This window comes from Austrofundulus limnaeus, unplaced genomic scaffold, assembly GCF_001266775.1.
Source record: "Austrofundulus limnaeus strain Quisiro unplaced genomic scaffold, Austrofundulus_limnaeus-1.0 Scaffold85, whole genome shotgun sequence".
NCBI lineage: Eukaryota > Metazoa > Chordata > Actinopteri > Cyprinodontiformes > Rivulidae > Austrofundulus > Austrofundulus limnaeus.
The window spans coordinates 959640-969295 of NW_013952487.1; the positions used below are offsets into that span (position 1 = coordinate 959640).

General features: G+C 40.5%; 1 protein-coding gene across 1 annotated transcript; it reads left to right on the forward strand.

The window, feature by feature from the left end:
• Positions 1–945: 945 nt before the first annotated feature.
• galcb (galactosylceramidase b) lies at positions 946–9082 on the forward strand (the record flags this gene model as incomplete). Its single annotated transcript, XM_014011856.1, is given in 12 exon segments — positions 946–1009; positions 1286–1399; positions 1481–1620; positions 3004–3042; positions 5892–6022; positions 6192–6347; positions 6433–6557; positions 6650–6777; positions 8332–8421; positions 8514–8603; positions 8665–8809; positions 8902–9082. Coding segments are annotated over 12 exon segments (1403 nt in total), but the record flags the coding sequence as incomplete, so codon positions are not given.
• Positions 9083–9656: the final 574 nt, after the last annotated feature.

Below are 9656 nucleotides of genomic sequence, written 5' to 3' on the forward strand. Positions count from 1 at the left end.
AAATTAATGTTTTTAACTCTTAATTGTTAAAAGAAATCTGTGTATTTATGAGGTTCTATTCCTAAATAGGTAGGGGAATTGAAAAAGGAAAAACCTGGGTACTCAAGGGGATTAAACTGGGGTGGCCAGCTCATACTCAGGGGGGACCATGGCCCCCCCTGTCACCCCCCCCTGCTGGCACCCCTGGAACCACTGGGTTGATTTAAATGAAACTTTCAGAATCTAATTATTGCATGTTTCTCTACATCTCTTTACATTTTGGAATTAATGCTATTTAACATGGCCACCTCAGCTTAATTATATTATCATACACGAAAATGGGTATAAATCAGTAAACTTAACAGATAACGAGCTAAAGATATTGAGAGTTGTTTACAGCACTTTGCACAGCATTTTTACTTAAAATTAGTCGTTACCTGTTAGAGTGATCTCTGTTAGTAAAATATTTYAGGAACCACAGGACACATTTGAATGAAACTCAGGACGTTAATCATCAGATGCACTTGGGAAACTGTATAAATCTTACAGGTATTGAGCTAAATGTTGATGTGGTAGTAGCTGAGAGTCATTACAACCCACACCTCAAAGCTGGTTCTGCAGAATCCTCACTGTGACCTGTCAGGTGTTCTAAAGCAGCATGCAGGAAGTTGGGGACATTGTGTAAAAATATATAAATAAATAAACAATTCAAACTAAGAGAGTTGCCTTGTCAAAATAAAATTTCTCTTTGGGGCAACGTGATTGGTTCAATTACCTGTCAATCAAAACTACAAAGGCTGAAATCCCCAACTGATTGAAATACGTGATTTGGACCAGAAGAGGGCGCTGTTTGTGCAGTTTCTCTGCAGGAACTTGAAGATTTTAGTTTGTGAAGCTGAAACGGAGCCACTCTGGACTCAGATCAGCTTGACATTTATTTAACTCTGTCTTTCTTTCTGCCTGCAGCCGAACTTCGGCGCCTCTCTGCACATCCTGAAGGTGGAGATCGGAGGAGACGCTCAGACTACAGGTGATGTTTGTTTGCTACCACACTTTCCTCCTCACTCAGAACAAATCGGCCCCGACACACTGCTCGACTTTGGTTTGTTTTCAAGATGAACAGTGTTTCATGCAGGTGCAACAAATTACAGAACAAGCCTTTAGAGTGGGATCTCACTAAAATAAACTTTCCACAAACGTCAGGATCTTCTGTCATTTCAAAGAATAAGATTTTGCAACAAAACCACAAAACTGATGTTTTGTTTCTGAATGTCCCGAGTTTATTTTTTGCTTTTTAATCTCTCAGATGGAACAGAGCCGTCTCACATGCACTACGAGGACGATGAGAACTACTTCCGTGGGTACGAGTGGTGGCTGATGAGGGAGGCCAAGAAAAGGAACCCGAACATCACGCTCATCGGTGAGAGTCCCCTGCAGCCGATCACATCGCTGATCAGGAATTGTAAATAAAAAAAATGTGATGATCGTTTCAATATGACAGGTTTGCCGTGGGCGTTTCCCGGGTGGGTGGGCCGAGGGAAGAACTGGCCCTACGACTTCCCGGACGTCACGGCAACGTATGTGGTGAGCTGGATCCTGGGAGCCAAGAAGTACCACGACCTGGACATCCAGTATGTGGGGGTATGTAGACCGCCACTCACTGCAGGACCCTGCCAGCTGATTAATCCGACTTTATGTTGTTTAACTTGKTTCTGATGGTGTCGGAGACGACACGGATCAGTTTTTGTTTTTTCAGAACATATTGTGCTGAAAACTGCTCTGCCTTCATTCTCCACGTCTCTCAGAGAAAACCTCATGAAGCTAAAAACAACAAAAACCTGTTGAATGGCTGCAAACCTGAAACATGATTCTGTATTCAAAGGAAAATATGCCAGTGATGTGACGGCATGGGTTAAATTGTGTTTTAGCTATTTTTTCCGAATATGAAGATATTTTCTTTCACTTTTTGTATTTTGAAGGATAAGCATTAGGGGTGTAAGAAAATATCGATACACTGAAATATCGTGGTATTTCATTTCCCGATACTGTATTGATATTCTAAAGCCCTGTATCAATTTTTAATTAAGGTTTAAAATGTCAACTTTCCTGCCAGCTGTTGATTTTTATGTTGTAGTTCAGCCTCTGACCACTAGTTGGCAGCAGTGAGCCAGGCATTTGGCTCCTCTACCTCTTGAGCGCCAGAGAGTAAGGGTAGCATTAGCATTGTGAGTAAACATTAGCTTTTCTTTATTTTTTTCCAGTAAGAGGTTTTTATTTAATAGAATTTTTGGACACAAAAAAATCGCAATATATTGCCTTGCTTACAGTATCCCAATATATCGGGATATATCGTATCGTGACCCCTCTGTTATGATATGTATCGTATCGCCAAATTCTTGCCAATACACAGCCCTAATAAGCATGTCACATTTACATTAAATTAATCAATGCAAATTAAGGCCCTAAATCTTTCAGAAGTCTTAAAAATGTTTACACATTGTAAGCAGGATGATTGTAATTCAGCTCAAATATTAAAATAATTCGTAACTTATTTGTTTTTAAAAATAATTTACTAAATGCCTCTCGCAGCTCATTGTTTTGTGTTTAAAAATAAGATTTGCGTAAAATTGTTGCTAACTGGGTTTTTTCTTTGTGTTTATTGTGAAGTTGATCCTAAATTTCATATCAAGTGATAATAAAGATATCTTACGTGGAACTGTCTTTAAGCTAACCCTGATAAAGCTCACCGGAGGAAGACGTGCAGAGATGAAAACAGCTTTGAAGAACAATTTACCTTAAAGTGGTTGAATTTTACTGTGGGAAGAGTACGAACATTAAACATGCAGGAAATGAAATAAATCACGTGACCACCCATGAGGTTGCTTTAAAGGAAAGCAAACTTGTCATTAAATCACTTTAAGCCCACTAAAAAGAATCTTAATGCTTTTTTTACAACACATTGTGGGTTAATTTTAGTTTGTGCTTGTTATGAAACTAAAATTTCCTCTTTTTTTCTTGATTCAGATTTGGAATGAGCGCGAGTACGACGTCACCTACATAAAGGTAACCCTGCAGTCATGCTCCTCCTCTCACTGACGCGACGAGGAAGAACAGCCACTGGCGTTGAGCTGAGATGTTTGGAACGCTCTCGTTGCGCTCCGTCTGAGAACGTGTGTTTGTCGCCAAGGTGCTGCGGAACATGCTGGACCGACTCGGTCTGACCGACGTYGGCATCATCGCAGCAGACGGCGACTGGACCATCGCCCAGCACATGATCACCGACTCTCAGCTTAAAGCTTCTGTTCAGGTGATCGGGTGAGTACCGTTAAAATGTCCGAGCGCCCGACGGATCGGACGGAGATCCCTGATTGGTCAAACAAATCGTAATCTTTCTCCTCAGCTGAACGTTGGTGGCTGTTCTCCTCTGCTCTTAAAGGGATCCCTGATTAGTTGTAACATTAGACTCTATTTGATAAACATGTATTTTAACTGTAAAATAAAGACTGTAAAAATATATTTTAACACAGACGGAGCCATTTTATTTACACACAAAGCATTCTGGGTAAATGATGACGTGGATAGGTCCTCGGTGCGAGGCTGCTAGCGAGCTATATCCACCCTGAAGGTTAATCTTGGACAATATCTGATGATCGACTCTTTTAAATGAAACCAGAGAGCRTTGACAGAGAGGAGAAGGTAGAAATGACTCAGCCTGGAACTGAAAATATGGATGGAGGACAACAGAGCTGCTTCATGGAAGAAGAACCTCAGCTTAGCCTGTTGGCTTTAGCTTTAGCACTGACGCTATATTGCCTTATATGTATTAGCTCAGCACTAGCGCGACAAACAAGCTAAACTGAGTTTCTCCATCCATATTTTCAGTTGCAGCTGAGTCATTTTTGTGTTCCCCTCTCTGTCATGTGGATGGAGGACCTCAGTGATGTGAGTTTAATGTATAGTGCTGAGCTAATACATATATATGGTGATAGCATCGGGGCTAACGATAAAGCTAACAGGCTAAGCTGAGGGTCTTCTTCCATGAAGCAGCTCTGTTGTCCTCCATCCATATTTTCAGTTCCAGGCTGAGTCATTTCTACCTTCTCCTCTCTGTCAACGCTCTCTGGTTTCATTTAAAAGAGTCGATCATCAGATATTGTCCAAGATTAACCTTCAGGGTGGATATAGCTYGCTAGCAGCTTCGCACCGAGGACCTATCCACGTCATCATTTACCCAGAATGCTTTGCATGTAAATGAAGTGGCCCCGTCCGTGTAATATTTTTTAACTTTTAGTTTAAAAATGATAAAAACTGAACACCCTACAGTATTTTTACAGTATTTATTTTACAGTTATAATATATGTTTATTAAATAAAGTCAAATGTTACAACTAATCATGGATCCCTTTATGTTTATAAACTAACACTCAGATCACTCTGAATAAATAAATTGTTTCTGTTTTGCTGCTTTCATGTAAAACACTTAAAATAATTCTTCACTTTAAAGCTGTACTCGTTTGCTGTAGGGTTAAACAGATGCTTTTAAATGAGCTGATATCTGTTGGTGTCACCTTCATGTTTAAACAAAGTGTTTAAAACTTCATGTGGTTTTTACCAACACTTCACCAGACTTTCAGACGGTGTTAGAGTTCTGCTGTTGTTATTGATCTTTATTGATCCCAGTCCATTAAAAACTATGAGGTAATCAATTTACAACTAAACCATCGTAGGTTTTTAGCAAAAGATTATCCAAACATTTTAAATAAAACATATTAAAAAATGGATGGTTATTTTATTTATTTAAGTTTATTAATTTCTTTTAAAAAAAAAACAAATTCAATATACAACAAGAATACAAATCATAAATTAAATGAAATGAAAGGTAGCAGAAGAAGAAATGTCTTTGTCAGAATAAATCCAATCGAAAATAATCTTCAGATGACAAAAACAAATTTCATTTCATCTCCAAAAAATGGGAAAACGATCTGCCGTTTTTCACATTGTAGATATCAGACCGTTAACCCCTTAAGAGTTGCCCCTGAAATTCCTTAAAAGCTAATCAACATTTTTATTGGTTTATTTTTTGTAAGGATGTCTAAAAACCAAAATTTTAAAGGCTGAAACTACATCGTTTTTTTTTTTTTTTTTTGGCCCACCAGAAGAACAAAAACTGTTAATGTGGAGCTCGTTAAATAACGTTTTATGGACAGATGGCTGCCTGTAAATAAATAAATACATAAATGTTAGCTAACWACTTCTGCGTTTCTGTAGCTAATTAACTGCAGACTGGATTTTTTATTAATATAGGCAGTCTAGCTAATTAATAAATTAGTACACCTGCTTCTTGTTAGTGTTCATTGGTATAGCGCCACCTTTTGTTTCTGGAGTGCAATGATGCCATTTTTTTCAAATACAGTATGGTTCTGACGTTGACCCGCCTCTTTCTGCAGCCAGGTCCTTCTCACTTTTTCACCAATTTTCAGTTCTTGATTATTTTACAGGAACCACATTGTCTGATTTCTCTCTCAGAACACGATCAGACTCTAAAAAACAGGGTAGTAGGGCTGCAACAATCCATCGATCCACATCGATATATTGATTAAATGATTAATGAAAACATCGATCCAAATCGTCGTCATAAACCCAACTAACACAATCATTTATGGTAGGTGGACACATATCGTATCATATTGATCGCAGAGTTGAGTTGAAGTGTTAAAAAYCGTGACAGACTTAATGATATTGAGAAACATGGTATGGTGATCCACTCGTACAGTTMGCCCAATAAGTTGTACTGTTTGAGTTCTGCCTCTGTTCGTCCCTACAAAGTGAAGTAAGTGTTTTTCCATGCTGGCAGCAAACATCTAAGCTGTGCGAGGTGTGAACGTCTCCTCTCTCCATCTCTGACTCTACCAGCTGCTGCGCTACACTCTGGATAAGAGTGGTCTGGATGGGGTCAGGATTATAGCCAGCGACAACCTGTGGGAGCCCATTACCCAGTCGCTGCTGCTCGACCCCGAGCTCAGCAGCGCTGTAGACGTGCTAGGGTAGGCCGCGGACCCCCTTTTGTCTCTGTGTTAGAGTGTGTAACAGCTTTAGGACAAAGTTCTCCACCTGTTCCTAACATGTGGTCGTGATGTTTCTGAAAATGTGAAGTGGCTGTGTTCACCTGGAAGTCTGGTCTTCTGACCTTCACTTTGGATTTTTGTGACCCAGAGCTCACTATCCAGGAACCCGGACCGTGTCGCAGGCCCTGAAGACCGAGAAGAAGCTGTGGTCCTCGGAGGACTACAGCACCTTCAACGATGAGGTGGGAGGAGGCTGCTGGGCGAGAATCCTCAACCAGAACTACGTCAATGGAAACATGACTTCGTAAGGATCACACACACTTGTCTTTTTTTCAAAAAACTCGTTGCTCTCCTCGAGTCTATCAAACCAAACTGTCTCCGTCCTGCAGAACCATCTCCTGGAACCTGGTGGCCAGCTACTACCAGGACCTGCCGTTCGGCAGAGACGGGCTGATGACGGCTCAGGAGCCATGGAGCGGGAACTACGTGGTGGAATCTCCCATCTGGATCACAGGTCTGCGTCGCGCCCTGAAAACTCTTTGTTTGGGAAGGTTTCTCGTTTGTTTGACGCCGTGTTGGATGTAAACTTCTTTTAATTACTCGTAGCCCACAGCACCCAGTTTGTGCAGCCCGGGTGGACGTACCTGAAGACTGTAGGACATCTGGATCAGGGAGGGAGTTACGTCGCCCTGACCGACGGGAAGGGAAAYCTCACTATTGTCATAGAAACCATGGTGAGTGTTCGGTCCTTCTCAGTCAGATTAGGGYTGCGCAATGGACCCTCTACCGTCCTGTCGTCAGTTACTTCATCACACCTGTGTCAACAGGGCRGTGAGTGCAGAGACAACTGAGCAGGAGTTCGAAAATATTCTGAAAATATATGAAGAAATAAAGCGTTTTAAAACATGTATAGAGAGAATAAATCCTCAAAATTTCCCCCTCCTGCTGTAAAAAATTACGTTGTGTTGTGGGATCATTTCCTCCCTCTCTCCCGCTGCACGTTGCCCAGAGCGAAACATTAAAGTGCCTGTGACATGCATGTACTTAAAATACAAAAAGGTCAAAGAAAACATCTTTATACTTAAGAAAATTGCCCTAATACACATGACTTTTACCAATTTTGTCACATAACTGGCCTATTTTCTTTTGAATTTGTCTCAGCTAAAGTAAGACAGGAAGTGACATCAAAGGGGAACTCATTAATAAAATAAATCTTTGGTCTTTGTGTATTAACAGTATCATTTAAACTTTAACTCTTCATCTCTTTGATAGTGACTCAAAATAATGTAAATAAAAATCAGATTCTTTACAGTATGTTAACCGTTGTAGCAGCGTTCTGTTCACATGCAGATATTCCCCTTTGACATCACTTCCTGTTACTTCACATGCAAATATCTCAACAACTGTTCATCTCAGCGACATGAAATTTCTTTTGCAATATGTCATGAATGTTATCTTTCCAAAAATGTGTTCATGTTTATGTCAAAAATTTGACGTCACAGGCACTTTAACCACCGTAGTTTTTCTGCACTCAAGTTGTCAGAGAAAAAACTTGTTTTTATGTATTGTTACCCACAGAGATGATAAAAAAAAAAAAGATGTGGACGTTTGCTCAGTCATAATTTCATCTTGCTAATGCAACCTGTGCTTCTGCTCTGATGAAGATGATGAAGATGAGAGCGCAGCAGGCGATAAGTTCAGCAGGCAGAAGCTTATGTATGGCAGGCCAATATTACATTTATTTGGCTTCACCACACTTACATTCCAGTTATCTGAAATTGTTTTATGACTAAGACTGTGTGCAGCTCACACCATAACATTTTAGGCAACTTATGTCAACTTAGATTTTTTTATGTTTAAATTACTAATTTTACTTTAAGTCCTGGTTATAACTTCCACTTTATTTTGATATTGTTGAAAATCTGGGAAAAGTTTTTGTTGTTGAAACCGTTTTGCAATATATATAGAACATTCTTTTGTACTTCTGTTATGTTGATTTGCACTACAGCAAAAATGCAGGGTTTGATTATGATTAGTTTTCTGCAAAATAAATGCTTTAAAAATTACATTATCTTTGCTTTTTATGATAATTCTCTACCACAATAGATACTGTTACCCTGAAGGGATTCAATTTATACCCTGATATGGATTTCAGATAAAACTAAAACTGTTGCTGTAATAAACCAAATGAGCTCAGTGGTTTTTATATACGAATGCATAAAATAAACTGTCCAACAAACAGAAAACGGTAGTGTGAATGCTGACTCGGCTTTTTTTTTCTTCTTCAGACTCACGATCACTCAGTCTGCATCAGACCTCCTCTTCCTGCGTTTAACGTGACATCCCAGAATGCAACATTCCAGCTGAAAGGATCCTTCGTAAGTTCAGATGAGCTCTTTATCTGTCAGCTGAAACTGAATGTAGAGGTTTAATTAGTATTTTTTTTACTTGTGTTTTTATTTTCTCTCAGGCTTCCATCAAAGAGCTCCAGATGTGGCGTTCGCAGTTTAACTTTAAGACCAGCCAGCCCTCGTTTTTTGAGAAACTGCCGCCTGTGAAGGTAAAAGTGTGAATAAAGATGAAAGGCGTTGGAGCTGGTTTTTAACTCGGCGTCTCTGCAGCTCATTAACGGGTCGTTCACGCTGAACCTGGCCGAAGACGAGGTCTACACTTTCACCACCGTGGAGACGGGACAGAAGGGCAGCTACCCCGACCCGCCTCCGTCTGCTCGCTTTCCCAAAACCTACAAGGACAMCTTTGATGTTTGTACGTACGCTTTTATCCCTCGTCCTGTTCCAGGTGGAGTTCCATCCCTTCCATCAGCGGGTAAAAGATCTGTTCCTCTCGGTTCTGTGCAGTGAACCCTCCGTTCTCCGAAGCTCCGAACTTCGCCGACCAGACCGGCGTGTTCGAGTACTACAAGAACCTGACGGACCCCGGACCTCACGTCTTCACGTTACGACAGGTCGTGACGGAGAGACCGATCACCTGGGCGTCCGACGCCGACCAGACCGTCAGCGTCATCGGAGACTACCTGTGGTAAGACGGCATTCTGAGCGCCGCTGGCTCCGGAGATGAGGGAAACAGTTAACATGTCCGTGTCATAGAGTTGGGTGAAATTAATTAAAATTGCATCATCAATTATTTGTTTGGTACTTGACGATTAATAGGATTAATGCCATGAGACAAATTGACTGGAGTTTCCCTGGTCAGTCCGCTCACTGGTCCTCTCCGCTTCAAATATAATGAGCGTTTTTAAAAAAAAAGGTTCTGTAATTTACCGTATTTATTCAAGTATAATAAGTAAAATTAAATCCATAAAGTCATCCATAAAGTTGGGGGGGGGTAGTACTATACTCTGATAAATACTTTTACTTATGTATTTTAACTGAAATATTGGCTTCATTCACAAAATTATTGAGTCCGTAAATGAGACCGTGTCGTAAAATAAGTTAAAACAAGTTTACCCAGACACTCCTCCGTGCTTCAGAGCGAGATAACAGATCCAGGCAGGTGACATGATGTGGGAAAAAAAAAGAAAAAAGGCAGTCCTGCACCTTAGTAATGATAACGAACTAATGACATTAGCGTGTGACCGGACCGCTCCTCGAAC